At 33.5% G+C, this 25,474-nt stretch overlaps 1 protein-coding gene across 1 annotated transcript in view; it reads left to right on the forward strand.

Moving 5' to 3' along the window:
• The window catches only part of LOC137021353 (CLIP-associating protein 1-B), an 81,163-nt gene that overhangs the window by 17,730 nt on the left and 37,959 nt on the right, over nt 1–25,474 (forward strand). The window contains exons 9-12 of the mRNA XM_067387667.1: nt 22,186–22,305; nt 22,443–22,519; nt 24,887–24,979; nt 25,358–25,474. The exon at nt 25,358–25,474 is cut by the window's right edge and continues 29 nt beyond it. Of these exons, the coding sequence (XP_067243768.1) occupies nt 22,186–22,305; nt 22,443–22,519; nt 24,887–24,979; nt 25,358–25,474 (407 nt within the window). The remainder of the gene's footprint in view (nt 1–22,185; nt 22,306–22,442; nt 22,520–24,886; nt 24,980–25,357) is intronic.

Consider the following 25,474-nt stretch of genomic DNA (forward strand, 5'->3'; position numbering starts at 1 on the left):
AGTAATGACTAAAAGCATGTTTCAAAAAGTGCCAAGCGCCCACAATGTTTCATGTCAATCAAACTATAATTGCGGCATGGTTTAGTGCATTAGGCTGAGATAGATTAACATTGAGGAAACTGCCAGTGCTGCTGCTCATAATCACACACTATGTCACCATCAATGTGTTGCAATGCTGTATAAATGTGATTGTTATGGTTTTGTACTGTCAGTGCTCTCTGAATTACAATAAAAGGCCAAACATGCCAGCAGCTTTTGTTTCCAGGCTTGTTTAAAGGTTAACAGCATAAAGGACACACAGCGGTACCTGAAAATAAAACACACTTCAAAGAGAGACTTCAGCCGAATACAAACCATCAAAGCCTCGTCTGAAACATTTAGTTTGTAGACATCGGTGTTTTTGTCTTGTTTTCCAGTACAAACTAATATTCTTAAATCAAGATATATTTACTTGAGATTTTAAGTCGTGTTTTCTGAAAAATGTATTAAAATGAAGTGAGTTTATGGTTTAAAGGGGATGTAGAATTCAGAAACCCTTGTTATTAGTGACACCGGTGGTCGTTAAGTGAACTGCAGCACAAACTTACTGCTCGTACTCATGCTCACATAACGTACACTGATTCAGTGCCAGATATACTCACAGCGAAGTTCTTTTTCGTTCTTTGCTTTGAAGTAAAAAGAAGTTGGAAATACGTGAAATAAGTGATTATTCTGATATGGTTTCTCTGTGCCGTTATTGTTATAAAACGACACATTAAAAATACTGGGTTAAAACAACCCAATCACTGGGTAAAAATGACCATATCTGTGGGTTAAAACGACCCAGTCGCCAGGTTGAATTAATCCAATCGCTGGGTTAAAATGACCATATCTCTGGGTTAAAACGACCCAGTCACTGGGTTAAAAATGACCCAGTCATGGGGTTAGAACAACCCAATCGCCAAGTTAAAATGACCCAGTCGCCGGGTTAAATGAATCCAGTCACGAGGTTAAAAATGACCCAGTCGCCAAGTTAAAAATGACCCAGTCGCTGGGTTAAAATGACCATATCTCTGGGTTAAAACGACCCAGTCACCAGGTTAAATTAATCCAATTGCTGGGTTAAAATGACCATATCTCTGGGTTAAAACGACCCAGTCGCCAGGTTAAATTAATCCAATCGCTGGGTTAAAATGACCCAGTCGCTGGGTTAAAATGACCATATCTCTGGGTTAAAATGACCCAGTCGCCAGGTTAAATTAATCCAATTGTGGGGTTAAAACGACCCAGTCGGCAAGTTAAAAATGACCCAGTCGTGGGGTTAGAACGACCCAATCGCCAAGTTAAAATGACCCAGTTGCCGGGTTAAATGAATCCAGTCACGGGGTTAAACATGACCCAGTCGCCAAGTTAAAAATGACCCAGTCGCTGGGTTAAAACGACCCTGTCACGGGGTTAAAAATGACGCAGTTGCCGGGTTAAATGAACCCAGTCACAGGGTTAAAATGACCCAGTCGCCGGGTTAAATGAACCCAGTCGCTGGGTTAAAATGACCCAGTTTCTGGATTAAAATGATCCAGTCACCGGGTTAAAATGACCCAGTTTCTGGGTTAAAATGATCCAGTCACCGGGTTAAAATGACCCAGTTGCTGAGTTGAAAGAACCCAGTTGCCGATTTAAAACAACCCAGTTGCCGGGTTAAAATGACCCAGTTGCTGGGTTAAATGACTCAGTCGCCGGGTAAAATGAACCCAGTCGTGGGGTTAAAAATGACCCAGTCACCGGGTTAAATGAACCCAGTCGCGGGGTTAAGAAATGACCTAGTTGCTGGGTTAAAATGACCCTATCTCTCAGTTAAAAATGACCCAGTCAACGGGTTAAAATGACCCAGTCGCTGGGTTAAAATGACCCAGTTTCTGGATTAAAATGATCCAGTCACCGGGTTAAAATGACCCAGTTTCTGGGTTAAAATGATCCAGTCACCGGGTTAAAATGACCCAGTTGCTGAGTTGAAAGAACCCAGTTGCCGATTTAAAACAACCCAGTTGCCGGATTAAAATGACCCAGTTGCTGGGTTAAATGACTCAGTCGCCGGGTAAAATGAACCCAGTCGTGGGGTTAAAAATGACCTAGTTGCTGGGTTAAAATGACCCTATCTCTCAGTTAAAAATGACCCAGTCAACGGGTTAAAATGACCCAGTCGCCGGGTTAAAACGACCCAGTCGGCAGGTTAAATGAATCCAGTCGCCGGGTTAGAACGACCCAATCGCTGGGTTAACCCAGCATTTTTTAGAGTCTGTATCTTTATCACTAAAGTTATCATCCTTGTCGTAAACAGGCTTTTAATCGCTGATGTTCCTTCACTCCATCAAAGTTCTGAAATGTCATGGTTGTTTATGCTCAGCTTCCAACATTTTATGAGATTTGACAGACTTTTAATTTTTGTCTGAACTATTCCTTTAAATGTGAGTGAGGTCAGTAGAGAGGGAGTCGCTGCAGACAGAGCAGCAGTGTGTGTGTGTGTTCAGTCACAAGACACAGCAGAGCTTCATCACTACAAATCAAGCCTCCGTCATGACAGCAGGGGACGGTAAGATCACATGAACATTACTGCAAAACATCTGCCTTTAGTTCACCAGCTCCGGGTGTGTTGTACTGCTCTGTTGCAGGTGCATTAAAGATGTTTACACGGGTGTATTTCTGTGTGACGATGTGATCTAATGCATGTGAGGATCCGGTGTTTCTCCTTTCGATTCAGGTGTGAGTTTTAGCATCTTCTGAATGTCTTGAGCTCGTCTTTCTTCAGCGTAATCAACATCATTAGCATATTAACGCTGTTTTAACGCTCGTTTGCTGCTTCAGTTCATGTGAGTTTCACGTCTCAGGTGTCTGAAGTGCTCTGAAGTATTCATGATCATGAACTCAATATTTGATACTCTTCCGTCCACACGACTCCGTTCAGAGTCCCGGGATGTGCGTCTTGTTCTCCTTTAGGGATTTTCTGATCCCATTCGCTGCTCTGGCATTCATCTGATGTTGACAGGCTGTAAATGTTCCCGTTATCACCTTCGGCCCCGTTTACACCTGGTATTTACATCTCAAATGTGACCGCGTGTGATCGGATTTCTGTCTTTGAGGGGACGCTCTCTGATTTCATGACTAACATTAACATGCATCAGTGTAGTAAGTGACTTGGCACAAAATAAAAATGCACAGAAAAAGGTTTGCGCAAATTCCCTAATATACTGCGATGATTGCTTGTCAGGTCACATGCATTTCTGACCGCCTGTTGCATAACACTAGTATTACAAGTCATCTTATTTTTTCTCTTGAAAGTCATAATTTTTTAAGTCAGTTGCATAAAAATGTTGATTAATCTATTTTGAGATTAAAAAGTAAGACTAAACACTTGACAAACTGCTAGTTGGTTTGACTGCATATACAATTAAACATTTTAGACCACATTTACACTTATAGTTAGATATTTTATCAGATTGCAATAGCTCTACTGTATGGAAGCTTGTTTCCGCCACGGAATAATAAAAATAAAAGATAACTGTGACTTTTTATCTCGCAATTCTGACTTTGTTCTCACATTTTTCTCAGAATTGTGAGATATAAACTCGCATTTTTGAGTTATAAAGTCCAATTATGAGAAAAAAAGACTCAGAATTGCGAGTTTATATCTCAAAAGTCAGAATTGTGAGATAAAAAGTCACAATTACTTTTTTTAATATTTATTCAGTGGTGGAAACAAGCTTCAATGCTACTCCTCTAAGAAAATCTGAACTTACTATTTATTAAAAATCAAGTTAATCAACATTTTATATATATATATATATTAGGGCTGTCAAACGATTAATCACGATTAATCGCATACAAAATAAAAGTTTGAGTTTGCCTAATATATGTGGGTGTACTGTGTGTAATTATTATGTATATATAAATACAAACACATCCATGTATATATTTGAGAAATATTTACAAGTATATGTATTTATTTATATTTTTATATAATTTATATTATATATAAATACATTTTTTTGTACATAAATAACATATTTCTCTTAAATATATACATTAATTTGTGTGTATTTATATGTACATATTAATTACACACATTACTCACACATATATTATACAAACTCAAACTTTTATTTTGTATGCGATTAATCGCGATTAATCGTTTGACAGCCCTAATATATATATATATATATATATATTTTAATAACTTTTTAGTAAAATTTAAAAACTTGTTGTAATTTTAATATTTCTACTCATCTGAGGAAATTATTGATACTCTTGAATTTTTTTTTTTTATCAAGTTAATACAAAAGTAGTTTTAGATTTTTGGGGTTAGGGTTATAAATATCTTCTGCTTTAAATTTTAATAATTAATATTTAGTTTTCAGCATGAACATTTCCAAAGAAACTGGCATGCTGTTAAAAACTAAAAAATCTAACTCTAATATTTAGCACTGACTACCCTAGTGAAAAATGAATATACCAAAGTTTATTTGAAATGCATTTATTTTATGCTAAGTATACTATAAATACATTTACAAATTTATGTACTTAGCATAAATACCCTGCAATTGTAGTTTTGGTGTACTTAAAGTCTGCTATATTGGATCAAACACACTTTAATTGTGCAGAAAAATATACAAAAGTATATTTAATTGTAAGTATACTTTAGGTACACGTTAAATATCTTGCATTTACTATCCTTACTAATAGTGATACTAAAACACATGTTAGGTGTAATATTAAGAAATGTGCATTGTGCAATAAAGAAATACTCCAAATAAAGTTTAATTATACTTTTATATCAGTAAATCCCAAGCAATATGTCTGTAAATATGTTAAGTAATTATAAAATAAATGTATTTTGGTACAGGTTTTTTTCACTAGCTTAATTATGAACCGAGACAGAAATTCATACCAGGTGCAAACCGAGTCACATGCTGAAGTTTAACACTAAAATAAGCACTAGTAATAGTGATGATAGACTTCTCAAACTCACAAATAAAATCTGTTAACAATAGTCCGTTAAAACCGATTCGAGAGTTTCATAAACAGTAACTGTAATGAACAGAAAATGAGCCGCGGTTTCCTCCGGTGTTTGTGTTTTCAGAGGAAACCGGCTGAATGTTGCTTTTGTCCTGCATTTCTCAGCTGCCAATTAACATGCCTGCGGTGAATAGAAGCCTGTGAATCACAGAGACGAGCTCCAGCGATAGACGCCTGACATGATGAAATCTAACGGAGGTTTGTGCAGTTTAATATGGTCTTAACCCCACTTTCTGCTGCCTTTGAGGGAGAGTGTTTACAGCATCTTGTGTGTGTTTCGTAAGAATGAAAGTGTGTGTGAGATCAGCCCACACGCTACGGCACAGAAATAAGCAGCTTTGGATTGGACACACGGCTGAAATAGGACACTTTTTTATACCTCTGGTCGGTCCAGCTACTCGTCACTTCACATGATCACTTTAAAAGTAGGTTAGAGAACAATTTGAGCATTGCTGGTCATATTGTGGGTGTTTTTGCCTCGAAGGAGGGAGAAAGATCAGTTTGTTTGATGCATTAATGCACTGTAACATCTGCACACATGCAGATAAGGAAGCATTCGCCATCAAATCAAATGTAATGAGATTTTGCATTAACAAAAGGAAGCCTATATGGGTCATTCTAGAGAATTAGTTCAAAGTCAGAGTTGAAAATCTCTCTTTTTTCACAAATTTTGTATGAATGCAAATTGTTTAACACTAAAGGTACACATTTCTAGTAATTGTGCAGTCAATTCTCATATTGTATTCTCAGAAAGTTTTGGAATATTTTTCGTCTCCTCAAATTTGTCACTACCGAAACACAATAATAAATAATTTAATCAGAAGAGTCACATTGACCTATTAAGATTTTGTTTACATCTGCATTGTAAATATATTTTTTGTTATTTTTTAAAACAGTTTTCACAGGTAAATCAATAACAATTACAATTTTAACAATATTTCAAGCGTGATTTATGAGATTTGTTGTATTTTGAATGTTTCTTTGTAAAAGTCATAAAGTTTATCAAACTGATTTCAAAGTGAAGGATTCATTAGTTTGAATAAACATTGAATCAAACACTATAATAACATCTGAGTTGATCATTCAATATACTTTATTTTTGACAAATCATGTTTCGGTAGTGACAGTAATGTGTTGGTAGTGACCGCATCACATGACACAATTTAACTTGCATACTAAAACATAAACGATATGCATAACTGCACTAAAATTGTGTTTATTTCCCCCAAATACATGATTATATGTTCCCTTTTGTCACTACCGAAACAATCACGACTGAAACATGTGGTGAAGTTTCGGTAGTGATAATTTTCGACACTTTTGAGCCGCTCAAAGATGATAATCAGCACATGGTTAGCTAACACAGATCTGAACACTTGTCCACACATAAAAAACTAACTTCACCATGTTCGGTAGTTACAGTAATGTGTTGGTAGTGACCACATCACATGACACAATTTAACTCGCATACTAAAACACTAATGATTTGCATAACAGTACTAAAATTTAGTTTATTTCCCCCAAATAAATGATTGTGTTCCTTTTTGTCACTACCGAAACACAATAATAAATAATTTAATCAGAAGAGTCACATTGACCTATTAAGATTTTGTTTACATCTGCATTGTAAATATATTTTTTGTTATTTTTTAAAACAGTTTTCACAGGTAAATCAATAACAATTACAATTTTAACAATATTTCAAGTGTGATTTATGAGATTTGTTGTATTTTGAATGTTTCTTTGTAAAAGTCATAAAGTTTATCAAACTGATTTCAAAGTGAAGGATTCATCAGTTTGAATAAACATTGAATCAAACACTATAATAACATCTGAGTTGATCATTCAATATACTTTATTTTTGACAAATCATCTCATGTTTCGGTCGTGATGCACAGTTTCGGTCGTGACAGTAATGTGTTGGTAGTGACCGCATCACATGACACAATTTAACTCACATACTAAAACACTAATGATTTGCATAACTGTACTAAAATTGTTTATTTCCCCCAAATAAATGATTATTTGTCATTACCGAAACAATGATGACATGTTTCGGCAGTGACAATTTTCGACACTTTCAAAGATGATGATCAGCACATGGTTATTTAGCACAGTTCTGAACAATTGTACACACATAAACACTAAATTTTATGAAATAACACCTAAAAAGTTTGCTTAATTGCAGAAAAAGGTGTTTGTTAGTGACGTTCCTTAAAGCTGCACGCAGATTTTCAGACTTCTGAACACATTTAACTCAGAATGATGATCGATCTGCTGTGAAAGAGACACAGGAATATTTCCTGAAGTGTGTTAAAATCAGTCTCAGCCTGTTTCGTTAGTGACACGAAAATGCGCGATAAACATTTTGTGTTCTGTGAACTACACCAGTGAATCTCAGCCTTTTTTGAGTAATGGACATATTTAGAACCGTCGTCAAGGACCCCACAATTATATCGGCTCATTGGCATCATTGATGTCTTTGTGACGACCAAATACAATCAATTATAATTTACAACTACGTTAGTCGACTTAATATTCAGTCATATCGTCAGTTATATTATACATATATTATCTTCTTTTATGGGAACGTGTCAAATGTCAAAATATACAAATATTCATATTTGGATATTTTATAAGGACCCCCTGAAGAGTTTCGTTGCAAAACGAGATAACTCAGTTTTTTTAATTTTTCAAATTTTAAATTTTTTGGTTGTGCATTCCAATTAATATCAATTCAACTGCAGTTGGTTTGTTTTGATTTAAACCTTCATAACTTAAAAAATACAGCTAAGTAGCACCATAAAACAAAATAATAACATGATAACATAATAATAACATGTTTTGACAAAAATGTTAAAAACGGAGTTATCTCGTTTTGCAACGAAACTCTTCATATCTTATTTTAATTTTAATTCATTTTTATTATAAGATGATAACTGGATTTTTTTAATGAATTTTTATTTTTAAATAAGTTATTTATATCCTTTTTTATTTTTATATACATTTAAGTTTTTTTTACACAAATTGGAACAATAACATTAATTAAAATAAAACCCTAACCCTGGCATTACGTCAAGGACCACTAGGGGTCCACAAACCCCTGAAACGTTTGGTTATAACCTCCCATCAGTCAGTGAATGTTTCTCACAGTTTTAATGAGGATTATTAAATCCTCTGAAAGCAGACAGGAGTTGAGCTCCCTTACAGACGTTATTACAGCCAATTTTCTTTATTACAGGCTCAGAAATCATTAGTCAGGGAGATCAGTGTGAGTGAAAGACGTCATCTCGGATCAAACTTAAGGTTTATTTGAAGTGTTTGTTGTGAGAGCTGGTCCTGAATCACATGATCAGGACAGGATGAACCCGTGTTCAGCATGCAGAGATGATTATTTACTCATATGACAGAGTTGATACTTTGTGATTTTGATTTTTCTATTTTTCTTGTGAGTTTGAGTCTCGCCCACTGTGGCATTTTATGATGTTACTAATCCACAATAGATTTTGCAATATGGTACTTCACCAGGAAGTGACACATTCCTGCGCTCTGTGACACAAACCACCAGCTCATCAGCTTCAGTGTTCTGCCACCTGCTGGTGAAGTGTGGCGTCACGCCTGCTGGCCTGAGCATCTGTGAAGATATCGCTGCTTTATTCAACAATATTCCTGAATGATCTGATTTCTTCTTTATTTGCATTTTGACTTATAACTAGATCTATAATTATTTGTTTTAATGTGTTTTAATTTCATGGACTGGACACATTATTACTGAATGTTTATTGTCGTTCCATCAGTGTGATACAGATGTGCAGCGACTCTTTAAAATGATGTGATGTCAGAAGATATTGCTGGTTAAACTCATTAGGAGGGTGAGCAAAGTAGTTCTCTCAGTGTGTGACGGTGTGTTTGTCAGCGTGACATCATCAGGAGTCATGATGATTACGCACTTCAGTCAGCTGTTTAGATGCGACACACTTGTGTGTGTGTGTGTGTGTGTGTGTGTGTGTACAGGGTGTGATATTACTATACTATACTATATTATTAATATTTCTGCAGTACATACTTAGTGTACATTATGTGAATTTTGACCTACTGCTCTTGCCAAAATGTGCCGTTCACATGCAGTGATGTAGTTTATCCCACAATGCAATGCTCTCAGATTGATCTGTGATGAATAATCCAGGACTGACATCATCACCAGTAATATTTAACGTCTCCCTCTTTGGATCAGACTTCCAAAGGTTAAAGATGCTGTAAGTGATTTTAGATGTTTTGCTAACTTCTACTATTATAATACTTATTATTATTATATTAATAATTATTATTGATAGTACTTATACTTAATATTTTATATTAATTATTTTTTATTATTATATAATTATTATCATATTAGACTGCCTCCATCCCTTTGACTCGCCTTCTCTCCAAAACCCAGCTCTCTAGAAACTATAATAATAGATAATAATAAAAACTATGATAATAATAATGATGTTTTTCAGTTATACTTGTGATATTTATAAATGAATCTTGTATTAATTATTATTTCAGTTAGCCTCCATCCATTTGACTCACCTTCTCTGCAAAACAGCCCTCTAGAGACTAATAATAATAATAATAATAATAATACTGTATAATGTTATTATTATTATTATTATTAGTCTCTAGAGGGCTGTGTTTTGCAGAGAAGGCGAGTCAAATTAGTATTAATAATAATATTTTAATATACTAATTTTTAAAATTAAATATTTTTAATTAAAAGTTATTTTTAACTTTTATTTTAACAATTATTTTAATTAAAATAAAACCCTAACCCTGTATATCTTATTTTAATTATTACATTTTTATTATGAAATGATAACTGGATTTTTACTTAATTTTTATTTTTAAATAAAATATTTTTATCTTATTTATTTTTTATACATGTAAAATTTTTTACACAAATTGGAACAATTACATTAATTAAAATAAAACCCTAACCCTAATTTAAAAAAATATATATCTTATTTTAATTATTACATTTTTATTATGAAATGATAACTGGATTTTTAATTAATTTTTATTTTTAAATAAATAATTATTTTCTTATTTATTTTTAATTTCTTATACATGTACATTTTTTTTTTTTTTTTTTACACAAATTGGAACAATTACATTAATTAAAATAAAACCCTAACCCTAATTAAAAAACATCCTATTTTAATTATTAAATTTTTATTATGAGATTTATACCTGGACAGCACTCACTGAATTAAACACTGAAGTGAGGTCATGTGACAACATACTGAAACATTGATCTTTATATACAGCATACTTTTTCATATAGTCTAAAAAATAGTATGCAGTGTGCATGTAGTAAGCAGTGTGCTAGAATTCCCTTCTGGACGCAGCCCGTGTGCGTGGCCCCTCCCCCTGCTCTCCTCCACCCAGTGACCTGTGGGCGGGGCTTCATCAGTGATAGATCAGCCCATCACGCTCCTGTTTTCACACACACACACACACGGAGGCAGGGAGGGGTCGAGCCGCTGGTGGAGGCAGTGTCAGAATGAGGCAGCGTGGGAAAGCGTGACGATATGTTGAGGAAGCTGGTGTGCCGGAGGATCTGTGCCTGTAAGTGTCAGACAGACAGACAGGAGATGATGTTGAAACGCAGCATCTGTAGGTCAGGAGGACGAGCGTCAGTGTCGCGAATCTGTCTGTCTCTCTGCATCTGTCTTTCTGCGCTGTGTGTGTGAAATCTGATAGCTGTGATTAAATGCTGCATGCAGACCGCGTGTGTGTGTGTGTGTGTGTGTGTGTGTGTGTGTGTGTGTGTGTGTTTTGCCTTCACTAAATGTCCTCACAACCTGCATTATGGAACCTCTCAATAGTCTCTGCAAGGAAAACTGCTTGATAAACTGAATGGGTTTAAAGGACAGAAAATGTCATTATCTTGGCATTAATGTGTGTGTGTGTGTGTGTGTGTGTGTGTGTGTGTGTGCTTTTGTTTATATTACATTGTGGGGACCAAATGTCCCCATGATGTAATATAAACCTGAGTTCACCTACATCGTGGGGACCAGCCAGCGGTCCCCACAATGTAAATGGGTTTATAAATCATATAGAATGAGTTTTTGTGAAAAAGTAAAAGTGTGCACAGTTTCCTGTGAGGGTTAGGTTTAGGGGTAGGGGCAGGGTAGGGGGATAGAATGTACAGTTTGTTCAGTGTAAAATGCATTGAAGTCTATGGAAAGTCCCCACAATTCACAAAAACAAACATGTGTGTGTGTGTGTGTGTGTGTGTGTGTGGGATGCACTTTCACAAAATCTTTGGAGAAGCGTAAATACTGTTATTAAGTTCTCTTTTAGTGTTTGGGGTTTGAGTTAGTCTGTTTATTTATATAAAACATTAGATGTTTATGGTATGTTCTCGTAAAGATAGCTGGATAAATGTGTGTGTGTTTATTTCCTGGGAGGTTTCTGGAGTAGTTCAGAGTGTTAGAAGGCCGTTCACAGTGAAGGATTGTGGGAGAGAGGTGTTGACATTAATGCATGATGAATAAGGTTGAGGTGTGTGTGTGTGTGTGTTTGTGTGTGCATTAATAATTCATGGCAATTGATCGCTGGTCTGGCAGATTTTGGTGCTGGGTCCCTCATGTGAGCGGCTCTGGATGGGAATCTCCGTCCTTCAGAGATTCACACACACACACACACACACACACACACACACACACACACACACACACTCACGACAGATCTGCTTCTCTTCATGAAGTGCTTTATCTCATGTGTTACAGCTTCGCTTTATATGTACATTTTAAATTTTTAGACCTCTTTTATTATTGATTCCTTTCAGGATGTGAAGAGAGTTTCAAACAAAAAGTGTTTATTAGGGCTGGGACACTAAATCGTGCTAAAAATTAAGTTAAATTCTTAAGTGTGTAAAGTATGGAAGCTTGTTTCTGCCGCTAAATAATAATAAAAAAAACAGTAATTGCGACTTTTTATCTCGCAATTCTGACATTTTTTTTCTCACAATTGAGAGTAATAAAGTCAGAATTGTGATATAAAGTCAGAATTGATGGTTATAAAGTCAGAATTGAGGGTTATAAAGTCAGAATTATGAGTTATAAAGTCAGAATTGAGAGATATAAAGTCAGGATTGTGAGATATAAAGTCAGAATTGAGATATAAAGTCAGAATTGTGTGATATAAAGTCAGAATTGAGAGTTATAAAGTCAGAATTGAAGGTTATAAAGTCAGAATTGAAGGTTATAAAGTCAGAATTGATGGTTATAAAGTCAGAATTATGAGTTATAAAGTCAGAATTGTGTGATATAAAGTCAGAATGGCGAGATATAAAGTCAGAATGGCGAGATATAAAGTCAGAATTGTGTGATATAAAGTCAGAATTGAGAGTTATAAAGTCAGAATTGAAGGTTATAAAGTCAGAATTGAAGGTTATAAAGTCAGAATTGATGGTTATAAAGTCAGAATTATGAGTTATAAAGTCAGAATTGTGTGATATAAAGTCAGAATGGCGAGATATAAAGTCAGAATGGCGAGATATAAAGTCAGAATTGTGTGATATAAAGTCAGAATTGAGAGTTATAAAGTCAGAATTGAAGGTTATAAAGTCAGAATTGAAGGTTATAAAGTCAGAATTGTGAGTTATAAAGTCAGAATGGCGAGATATAAAGTCAGAATTGAGAGTTATAAAGTCAGAATTGCGAGATATAAAGTCAGAATGGTGAGATATAAAGTCAGAATTGAAGGTTATAAAGTCAGAATTGAAGGTTATAAAGTCAGAATTGTGAGATATAAAGTCAGAATGGTGAGATATAAAGTCAGAATTGCGAGATATAAAGTCAGAATGGCGAGATATAAAGTCAGAATTGTGAGATATAAAGTCAGAATGGCGAGATATAAAGTCAGAATTGTGAGATATAAAGTCAGAATGGCGAGATATAATGTCAGAATGGCGAGATATAAAGTCAGAATTGAGAATTATAAAGTCAGAATTGAGAGTTATAAAGTCAGAATTGAGAGTTATAAAGTCAGAATTGTGAGTTATAAAGTCAGAATTGTGAGTTATAAAGTCAGAATTGTGAGATATAAAGTCAGAATTGTGATATAAAGTCAGAATTGTGTGATATAAAGTCAGAATTGTGAGATATAAAGTCAGAATTGCGAGATATAAAGTCAGGATTGTGAGATATAAAGTCAGAATTGAGAGTTATAAAGTCAGAATGGCGAGATATAAAGTCAGAATTGTGAGATATAAAGTCAGAATGGCGAGATATAAAGTCAGAATTGTGAGATATAAAGTCAGAATTGCAAGATATAAAGTCAGAATTGCGAGATATAAAGTCAGAATTGTGAGATATAAAGTCAGAATTGCGAGATATAAAGTCAGAATTGTGAGATATAAAGTCAGAATTGCGTGATATAAAGTCAGAATGGCGAGATATAAAGTCAGAATTGAGAGTTATAAAGTCAGAATTGCGAGATATAAAGTCAGAATTGAGAGTTATAAAGTCAGAATTGAAGGTTATAAAGTCAGAATTGTGAGTTATAAAGTCAGAATTGTGAGTTATAAAGTCAGAATTGTGAGATATAAAGTCAGAATTGAAGGTTATAAAGTCAGAATTGTGAGTTATAAAGTCAGAATTGCGAGATATAAAGTCAGAATTGTGAGATATAAAGTCAGAATTGCGAGATATAAAGTCAGGATTGTGAGATATAAAGTCAGAATTGAGAGTTATAAAGTCAGAATTGAAGGTTATAAAGTCAGAATTGCGAGATATAAAGTGAGAATTGAGAGTTATAAAGTCAGAATTGAAGGTTATAAAGTCAGAATTGTGAGTTATAAAGTCAGAATTGTGAGTTATAAAGTCAGAATTGTGAGTTATAAAGTCAGAATTGTGAGTTATAAAGTCAGAATTGAGAGTTATAAAGTCAGAATTGAAGGTTATAAAGTCAGAATTGTGAGTTATAAAGTCAGAATTGTGAGTTATAAAGTCAGAATTGTGAGATATAAAGTCAGAATTGTGATATAAAGTCAGAATTGTGTGATATAAAGTCAGAATTGTGAGATATAAAGTCAGAATTGCGAGATATAAAGTCAGAATTGAGAGTTATAAAGTCAGAATTGAGAGTTATAAAGTCAGAATTGCAAGATATAAAGTCAGAATGGCGAGATATAAAGTCAGAATTGTGAGATATAAAGTCAGAATGGCGAGATATAATGTCAGAAATTAGAGTTATAAAGTCAGAATTGCGTGATATAAAGTCAGAATGGCGAGATATAAAGTCAGAATTGCGAGATATAAAGTCAGAATTGAGAGTTATAAAGTCAGAATTGAAGGTTATAAAGTCAGAATTGCGAGATATAAAGTCAGAATTGTGAGATATAAAGTCAGAATTGCGAGATATAAAGTCAGAATTGTGAGATATAAAGTCAGAATTGCGAGATATAAAGTCAGAATTGTGAGATATAAAGTCAGAATTGCGAGATATAAAGTCAGAATTGAAGGTTATAAAGTCAGAATTGCGAGATATAAAGTCAGAATTGTGAGATATAAAGTCAGAATTGCGAGATATAAAGTCAGAATTGAAGGTTATAAAGTCAGAATTGCGAGATATAAAGTCAGAATTGTGAGATATAAAGTCAGAATTGTGAGATATAAAGTCAGAATTGCGAGATATAAAGTCAGGATTGTGAGATATAAAGTCAGAATTGAGAGATATAAAGTCAGAATTGAAGGTTATAAAGTCAGAATTGCGAGATATAAAGTGAGAATTGAGAGTTATAAAGTCAGAATTGAAGGTTATAAAGTCAGAATTGTGAGTTATAAAGTCAGAATTGCGAGATATAAAGTGAGAATTGAGAGTTATAAAGTCAGAATTGAAGGTTATAAAGTCAGAATTGTGAGTTATAAAGTCAGAATTGCGAGATATAAAGTCAGAATTGTGAGATATAAAGTCAGAATTGAGAGTTATAAAGTCAGAATTGAGAGTTATAAAGTCAGAATTGAAGGTTATAAAGTCAGAATTGTGAGATATAAAGTCAGGATTGTGAGATATAAAGTCAGAATTGAGAGTTATAAAGTCAGAATTGAAGGTTATAAAGTCAGAATTGTGAGATATAAAGTCAGAATTGTGTGATATAAAGTCAGAATTGCGAGATATAAAGTCAGAATTGTGAGATATAAAGTCAGAATTGAGAGTTATAAAGTCAGAATTGAGAGTTATAAAGTCAGAATTGAAGGTTATAAAGTCAGAATTGTGAGATATAAAGTCAGGATTGTGAGATATAAAGTCAGAATGGCGAGATATAAAGTCAGAATTGAGAGTTATAAAGTCAGAATTGCGAGATATAAAGTCAGAATTGAGAGTTATAAAGTCAGAATTGAAGGTTATAAAGTCAGAATTGTGAGATATAAAGTCAGAATTGAGAGTTATAAAGTCAGAATTGCGAGATATAAAGTCAGAATTGAGAGTTATAAAGTCAGAATTGAAGGTTATAAAGTCAGAATTGTGAGATATAAAGTCAGAATTGAAGGTTATAAAGTCAGAATTGCGAGATATAAAGTCAGAATTGAGAGTTATAAAGTCAGAATTGAAGGTTATAAAGTCAGAATTGAAGGTTATAAAGTCAGAATTGTGAGTTATAAAGTCAGAATTGAGAGTTATAAAGTCCGAATTGAAGGTTATAAAGTCAGAATTGTGAGTTATAAAGTCAGAATTGAGAGTTATAAAGTCAGAATTGTGAGATATAAAGTCAGAATTGCGAGATATAAAGTCAGAATTGAGAGTTATAAAGTCAGAATTGAAGGTTATAAAGTCAGAATTGCGAGATATAAAGTCAGAATTGAGAGTTATAAAGTCAGAATTGAAGGTTATAAAGTCAGAATTGCGAGATATAAAGTCAGAATTGTGAGATATAAAGTCAGAATTGCGAGATATAAAGTCAGAATTGAGAGTTATAAAGTCAGAATTGAGAGTTATAAAGTCAGAATTGTGAGTTATAAAGTCAGAATTGTGAGTTATAAAGTCAGAATTGTGAGATATAAAGTCAGAATTGTGATATAAAGTCAGAATTGTGTGATATAAAGTCAGAATTGTGAGATATAAAGTCAGAATTGCGAGATATAAAGTCAGGATTGCGAGATATAAAGTCAGAATTGCGAGATATAAAGTCAGCATTGAGAGATATAAAGTCAGAATTTCTTGATATAAAGTCAGAATTGAGAGATATAAAGTCAGAATGGCGAGATATAAAGTCAGAATTGAGAATTATAAAGTCAGAATTGAGAGTTATAAAGTCAGAATTGAGAGTTATAAAGTCAGAATTGTGAGTTATAAAGTCAGAATTGTGAGTTATAAAGTCAGAATTGTGAGATATAAAGTCAGAATTGTGATATAAAGTCAGAATTGTGTGATATAAAGTCAGAATTGTGAGATATAAAGTCAGAATTGCGAGATATAAAGTCAGGATTGTGAGATATAAAGTCAGAATTGAGAGTTATAAAGTCAGAATGGCGAGATATAAAGTCAGAATTGTGAGATATAAAGTCAGAATGGCGAGATATAAAGTCAGAATTGTGAGATATAAAGTCAGAATTGCAAGATATAAAGTCAGAATTGCGAGATATAAAGTCAGAATTGTGAGATATAAAGTCAGAATTGCGAGATATAAAGTCAGAATTGTGAGATATAAAGTCAGAATTGCGTGATATAAAGTCAGAATGGCGAGATATAAAGTCAGAATTGAGAGTTATAAAGTCAGAATTGCGAGATATAAAGTCAGAATTGAGAGTTATAAAGTCAGAATTGAAGGTTATAAAGTCAGAATTGTGAGTTATAAAGTCAGAATTGTGAGTTATAAAGTCAGAATTGTGAGATATAAAGTCAGAATTGAAGGTTATAAAGTCAGAATTGTGAGTTATAAAGTCAGAATTGCGAGATATAAAGTCAGAATTGTGAGATATAAAGTCAGAATTGCGAGATATAAAGTCAGGATTGTGAGATATAAAGTCAGAATTGAGAGTTATAAAGTCAGAATTGAAGGTTATAAAGTCAGAATTGCGAGATATAAAGTGAGAATTGAGAGTTATAAAGTCAGAATTGAAGGTTATAAAGTCAGAATTGTGAGTTATAAAGTCAGAATTGTGAGTTATAAAGTCAGAATTGTGAGTTATAAAGTCAGAATTGTGAGTTATAAAGTCAGAATTGAGAGTTATAAAGTCAGAATTGAAGGTTATAAAGTCAGAATTGTGAGTTATAAAGTCAGAATTGTGAGTTATAAAGTCAGAATTGTGAGATATAAAGTCAGAATTGTGATATAAAGTCAGAATTGTGTGATATAAAGTCAGAATTGTGAGATATAAAGTCAGAATTGCGAGATATAAAGTCAGAATTGAGAGTTATAAAGTCAGAATTGAGAGTTATAAAGTCAGAATTGCAAGATATAAAGTCAGAATGGCGAGATATAAAGTCAGAATTGTGAGATATAAAGTCAGAATGGCGAGATATAATGTCAGAAATTAGAGTTATAAAGTCAGAATTGCGTGATATAAAGTCAGAATGGCGAGATATAAAGTCAGAATTGCGAGATATAAAGTCAGAATTGAGAGTTATAAAGTCAGAATTGAAGGTTATAAAGTCAGAATTGCGAGATATAAAGTCAGAATTGTGAGATATAAAGTCAGAATTGCGAGATATAAAGTCAGAATTGTGAGATATAAAGTCAGAATTGCGAGATATAAAGTCAGAATTGTGAGATATAAAGTCAGAATTGCGAGATATAAAGTCAGAATTGAAGGTTATAAAGTCAGAATTGCGAGATATAAAGTCAGAATTGTGAGATATAAAGTCAGAATTGCGAGATATAAAGTCAGAATTGAAGGTTATAAAGTCAGAATTGCGAGATATAAAGTCAGAATTGTGAGATATAAAGTCAGAATTGTGAGATATAAAGTCAGAATTGCGAGATATAAAGTCAGGATTGTGAGATATAAAGTCAGAATTGAGAGATATAAAGTCAGAATTGAAGGTTATAAAGTCAGAATTGCGAGATATAAAGTGAGAATTGAGAGTTATAAAGTCAGAATTGAAGGTTATAAAGTCAGAATTGTGAGTTATAAAGTCAGAATTGCGAGATATAAAGTGAGAATTGAGAGTTATAAAGTCAGAATTGAAGGTTATAAAGTCAGAATTGTGAGTTATAAAGTCAGAATTGCGAGATATAAAGTCAGAATTGTGAGATATAAAGTCAGAATTGAGAGTTATAAAGTCAGAATTGAGAGTTATAAAGTCAGAATTGAAGGTTATAAAGTCAGAATTGTGAGATATAAAGTCAGGATTGTGAGATATAAAGTCAGAATTGAGAGTTATAAAGTCAGAATTGAAGGTTATAAAGTCAGAATTGTGAGATATAAAGTCAGAATTGTGTGATATAAAGTCAGAATTGCGAGATATAAAGTCAGAATTGTGAGATATAAAGTCAGAATTGAGAGTTATAAAGTCAGAATTGAGAGTTATAAAGTCAGAATTGAAGGTTATAAAGTCAGAATTGTGAGATATAAAGTCAGGATTGTGAGATATAAAGTCAGAATGGCGAGATATAAAGTCAGAATTGAGAGTTATAAAGTCAGAATTGCGAGATATAAAGTCAGAATTGAGAGTTATAAAGTCAGAATTGAAGGTTATAAAGTCAGAATTGTGAGATATAAAGTCAGAATTGAGAGTTATAAAGTCAGAATTGCGAGATATAAAGTCAGAATTGAGAGTTATAAAGTCAGAATTGAAGGTTATAAAGTCAGAATTGTGAGATATAAAGTCAGAATTGAAGGTTATAAAGTCAGAATTGCGAGATATAAAGTCAGAATTGAGAGTTATAAAGTCAGAATTGAAGGTTATAAAGTCAGAATTGAAGGTTATAAAGTCAGAATTGTGAGTTATAAAGTCAGAATTGAGAGTTATAAAGTCCGAATTGAAGGTTATAAAGTCAGAATTGTGAGTTATAAAGTCAGAATTGAGAGTTATAAAGTCAGAATTGTGAGATATAAAGTCAGAATTGCGAGATATAAAGTCAGAATTGAGAGTTATAAAGTCAGAATTGAAGGTTATAAAGTCAGAATTGCGAGATATAAAGTCAGAATTGAGAGTTATAAAGTCAGAATTGAAGGTTATAAAGTCAGAATTGCGAGATATAAAGTCAGAATTGTGAGATATAAAGTCAGAATTGCGAGATATAAAGTCAGAATTGAGAGTTATAAAGTCAGAATTGAGAGTTATAAAGTCAGAATTGAAGGTTATAAAGTCAGAATTGAAGGTTATAAAGTCAGAATTGTGAGTTATAAAGTCAGAATTGAGAGTTATAAAGTCAGAATTGAAGGTTATAAAGTCAGAATTGTGAGATATAAAGTCAGAATTGTGATATAAAGTCAGAATTGAGAGTTATAAAGTCAGAATTGAAGGTTATAAAGTCAGAATTGAAGGTTATAAAGTCAGAATTGAAGGTTATAAAGTCAGAATTGAAGGTTATAAAGTCAGAATTGCGAGATATAAAGTCAGAATTGAGAGTTATAAAGTCAGAATTGCGAGATATAAAGTGAGAATTGAGAGTTATAAAGTCAGAATTGAAGGTTATAAAGTCAGAATTGTGAGTGAGTTATAAAGTCAGAATTGAGAGTTATAAAGTCAGAATTGAGAGTTATAAAGTCAGAATTGTGAGATATAAAGTCAGAATTGAAGGTTATAAAGTCAGAATTGTGAGATATAAAGTCAGAATTGAGAGTTATAAAGTCAGAATTGAAGGTTATAAAGTCAGAATTGCGAGATATAAAGTCAGAATTGAGAGTTATAAAGTCAGAATTGAAGGTTATAAAGTCAGAATTGCGAGATATAAAGTCAGAATTGAGAGTTATAAAGTCAGAATTGAGAGTTATAAAGTCAGAATTGTGAGATATAAAGTCAGAATTGTGATATAAAGTCAGAATTGTGTGATATAAAGTCAGAATTGAGAGTTATAAAGTCAGAATTGCGAGATATAAAGTCAGAATGGTGAGATATAAAGTCAGAATTGCGAGATATAAAGTCAGAATGGTGAGATATAAAGTCAGAATTGAGAGTTATAAAGTCAGAATTGAAGGTTATAAAGTCAGAATTGCGAGATATAAAGTCAGAATTGAGAGTTATAAAGTCAGAATTGAAGGTTATAAAGTCAGAATTGCGAGATATAAAGTCAGAATTGAGAGTTATAAAGTCAGAATTGTGATATAAAGTCAGAATTGTGTGATATAAAGTCAGAATTGTGAGATATAAAGTCAGAATGGTGAGATATAAAGTCAGAATTGAAGGTTATAAAGTCAGAATTGCGAGATATAAAGTCAGAATGGTGAGATATAAAGTCAGAATTGCGAGATATAAAGTCAGAATGGCGAGATATAAAGTCAGGATTGTGAGATATAAAGTCAGAATTGAGAGTTATAAAGTCAGAATGGCGAGATATAATGTCAGAATTGAGAGTTATAAAGTCAGAATTGAGAGTTATAAAGTCAGAATGGCGAGATATAAAGTCAGAATTGTGAGATATAAAGTCAGAATTGCGAGATATAAAGTCAGAATTGAAGGTTATAAAGTCAGAATTGCGAGATATAAAGTCAGAATTGAGAGTTATAAAGTCAGAATTGAAGGTTATAAAGTCAGAATTGTGAGTTATAAAGTCAGAATTGAGAGTTATAAAGTCAGAATTGAAGGTTATAAAGTCAGAATTGAAGGTTATAAAGTCAGAATTGAGAGTTATAAAGTCAGAATTGCGAGATATAAAGTGAGAATTGAGAGTTATAAAGTCAGAATTGAAGGTTATAAAGTCAGAATTGCGAGATATAAAGTCAGAATTGAGAGTTATAAAGTCAGAATTGAAGGTTATAAAGTCAGAATTGTGAGTTATAAAGTCAGAATTGCGAGATATAAAGTCAGAATTGCGAGATATAAAGTCAGAATTGTGAGATATAAAGTCAGAATTGAAGGTTATAAAGTCAGAATTGAGAGTTATAAAGTCAGAATTGAAGGTTATAAAGTCAGAATTGAGAGTTATAAAGTCAGAATTGTGATATAAAGTCAGAATTGCGAGATATAAAGTCAGAATTGAGAGTTATAAAGTCAGAATTGAAGGTTATAAAGTCAGAATTGAAGGTTATAAAGTCAGAATTGAGAGATATAAAGTCAGAATTGCGAGATATAAAGTCAGAATGGCGAGATATAAAGTCAGAATTGAGAGATATAAAGTCAGAATTGAAGGTTATAAAGTCAGAATTATGAGATATAAAGTCAGAATTGAGAGTTATAAAGTCAGAATTGTGAGATATAAAGTCAGAATTGCGAGATATAAAGTCAGAATTGTGAGATATAAAGTCAGAATTGCGAGATATAAAGTGAGAATTGAGAGTTATAAAGTCAGAATTGAAGGTTATAAAGTCAGAATTGCGAGATATAAAGTCAGAATTGAGAGTTATAAAGTCAGAATTGAAGGTTATAAAGTCAGAATTGTGAGTTATAAAGTCAGAATTGCGAGATATAAAGTCAGAATTGTGAGTTATAAAGTCAGAATTGAGAGTTATAAAGTCAGAATTGAGAGTTATAAAGTCAGAATTGCGAGATATAAAGTCAGAATTGAGAGTTATAAAGTCAGAACTGTGTGATATAAATCGATTCTGAGCTTAGTTTTCAACAGCAGATGGCACTGCATGCTTTAGAAACAGTCGTGCTTGAACTCGATACCACTTAACCCTTCTATAAAATAATTGTTCATAAAGTATGAAAAGGTTGAAGTGTGTTCACAGTGTGCTTTTTACATTAATCTCGTGTCATAAAAGCATTCTGAGGTGCAAACACATTCTCAGACTCATCCGAATGCACGAGCGCTCTTCTTCATGAGCATTTGAGCATGCGGATAAAAACTAGTCTAGAGCTCCATCTGCTGTTAAAAACTGAGCTCAGAATCGATTCGAGAGAGAATCGCGATGCATTCGGAAAATCTCTGAATCGATCCATGAATCGAGATGAATCAATTGATTGTCCCAGCCCTAGTGTTCGTGAAAAACATTGCCTACACTAGTTTGAAATAAGGAATTTCTCTGTCATTCTCAGATAAGAACATCGACGATGACGAGTCAGTGGACGGAGGACGTTCCTCGTCGTCCTCTAAAGGAGTGTCGTCGGTGCGGCGGACGGGATCCCTGCGCAGGCCGTCCAGTGCCAAGAGCTCAGGTCCGAGTGAATGAAGTTTCATGTTATTTATTTATTAAACTGATTGTTTTGAGCTTCTGATTGGGTGATCACAGTGTTATTGTATATATATTAAATATGATCATATAAAAAGTATTAAAAACCACTCATCTCATCAGGTAAAGAGAGCTCTGGTGCCGGAGCTGTCGATGAAGAAGACTTCATCCGTGCCTTTGAAGATGTGCCGACCGTACAGGTGAGTCAGAAATGTTAACGCTATCATGTCCATATCAGTCAGCTAACCGCTGAGCTGAAACAACGGTCATAAACTTAACTTAAAAACCCAAACTTTAATATTCAAATGTTTGGGGTCAGACATTTATGGAAGCTTGTTTTCACCACTGAATAAAACATAAAAAGGGTAATTGCAACATTTTGTATCGCAATTCTTACTTTTTTCCTCAGAATTGCGTGATGTAAACTTACAATTGCAAGTTATTAATAGGGATGGATGATATATCGGCCACCATATCGGCCGATACAGATAATGTTCATTTTTAATGTTATCGTTATCATCCGGAAAGGAAAATTTGGCCGATATATTAAAGCCGATAAATAATGGATTATTTCCTTCAGCTGAGACACTTCAGATGTGCACTGTTCACCATGATGGTTTTGAATTACTTGAAATATGATTGAAAATCACTTACATGTACAAAATGTACAGCACAAGTCTGTCATATCGGCTACATAAAATTATAATAAAAACATTGTAATCGCGTGCTTGTGACATGGCTTTTAATGGTGAGACTTTTGTTTTTGTAATCAGGCTATAAAAATTGGGATTTAGATTTATCAGCCAATATATCGGTTATCGGCTTTCAAATATGAAGAATTATCGGTTATCGGTATCGGCCAGAATGTTCATATCAGTGCATCCCTTGTTATTAAGTCAGAATTGCAAATTATAAAGTCGGAATTGCGAATTATAAAGTCGGAATTGTGAGATATAAAGTCGGAATTGCGAATTATAAAGTCGGAATTGCGAGATATAAAGTCGGAATTGCGAGTTATAAAGTAGGAATTGCGAATTATAAAGTCTGAATTGCGAGATATAAAGTCGGAATTGTGAGTTATTAAGTCGGAATTGCGAGTTATAAAGTCGGAATTGTGAGTTATAAAGTCGGAATTGAGAGTTATTAAGTCGGAATTGCGAGATATAAAGTCGGAATTGTGAGTTATTAAGTCGGAATTGTGAGTTTTAAAGTCAGAATTGCGAGTTATAAAGTCGGAATTGCGAGATATAAAGTCTGAATTATGAGTTATAGAGTCGGAATTGCGAGTTATAAAGTCGGAATTGTGAGTTGTTAAGTCGGAATTGCGAGATATAAAGTCGGAATTGCGAATTATAAAGTCGGAATTGCGAGATATAAAGTCGGAATTGCAAATTATAAAGTCGGAATTGCGAATTATAAAGTCGGAATTGCGAGATATAAAGTCGGAATTGCAAGATATAAAGTCGGAATTGCGAATTATAAAGTCAGGAATTGCGAGATATAAAGTCGGAATTGTGAGTTATTAAGTCGGAATTGTGAGTTATAAAGTCAGAATTGCGAGTTATAAAGTCGGAATTGCGAGATATAAAGTCGGAATTGCGAATTATAAAGTCGGAATTGCGAATTATAAAGTCGGAATTGCGAATTATAAAGTCGGAATTGCGAGATATAAAGTCGGAATTGCGAGATATAAAGTCGGAATTGCGAATTATAAAGTCGGAATTGCGAATTATAAAGTCGGAATTGCGAATTATAAAGTCGGAATTGCGAGATATAAAGTCGGAATTGCGAGATATAAAGTCGGAATTGCGAATTATAAAGTCGGAATTGCGAGATATAAAGTCGGAATTGCAAGATATAAAGTCAGAATTATGAGATATAAATTTGCAATTTTGAGAAAAAAAAATTGGACTTTATAATGCACCATTGCGAGTTTATATCTGACAATTCTAAAAAAATTAAAAAAAAAGTCAGAATTGTGATTTTATTTATTTCTAGCAATTGTGAGTTTTTTATTTAGTGGCAGAAACAAGCTTCCATAGAAATTAATACTTTATTCTGCAATTGGTTGATCAAAGTGACAGTAAAGACATTTATAATCTTACAAAAGATTCTGTTTCAAATAAATGCTGTTCTTTTGAACTTTCTATTCATCAAAGAATCCTGGGGGAAAAATGATCACGGTTTCCACACAGATATTAAACTGTTTTCAACATTGATAATAATCATAAATGTTTCTTGAGCAGCAGATTAGCATATTAGAATGATTTCTGAAGGATCATGTGACACTGAAGACTGGAGTAATGATGCTGAAAATTCAGCTTTGATCACAGGAATAAATTACACTTTACTATATATTCACATAGAAAACTCTCATTAGTATCACATTTGTAGCTCTCTTTAAACTTCTAGGAATCATCAATACGACACGTTTATCTGTTATGTGGAGCGTCAGTCGGGACGTTCTGTGCCGGAGTGAGAGGACTCTGGGTTCGATGGCTTTTCCATTAGAGATCTCTGGAGAGACGCCAGATTTCAGTTTGATGACACTGTTGTTTGACTCACAGATCTACTCGGCTCGAGAGCTCGAGGACTCCATGAACAAGATCCGAGAAGTTCTCTCCAATGACAAACATGATTGGGAACAGCGAGTGGCTGCAGTGAGTCATTTCACATCTATTATGGAAAGAAACGCACGCTTGTAAAACACATCTCTCTGGAATACTTGATTGTGATTGGTCGATTGGCATTATTCTTTGTTCAGATATGTGCATATAATGACTTTAAGCTGTATTGTCCATTATTTTCATACTCTCTTTCGCCTTACATATTATCCAAAATCATTTAAACTCAATATTTTATGTCCATCATTTATTCTATAGTTTAACAAGCAGAAACATGTAAAAATTGCAAAATAAACCCTTTTAGAGTGATAAGTATATATGTGTAAATAAACATCAAACTGGTCATTATAATAATATTTTAGGGTCATGACCTTTGACCCGTATGCAGAAGTTCACTGATTGGTTCATTTGCAGTTAAAGAAGGTGCGTTCCCTGCTATTGGCCGGCGCGAGCGACTACGACGGCTTTTCCCAGCAGCTACGGCAGCTGGAGGGGGCGCTCAAACTGTCGGCTAAAGATCTGCGCTCGCAG

This window comes from Chanodichthys erythropterus, chromosome 6 (assembly GCF_024489055.1).
Source record: "Chanodichthys erythropterus isolate Z2021 chromosome 6, ASM2448905v1, whole genome shotgun sequence".
Lineage (NCBI taxonomy): Eukaryota > Metazoa > Chordata > Actinopteri > Cypriniformes > Xenocyprididae > Chanodichthys > Chanodichthys erythropterus.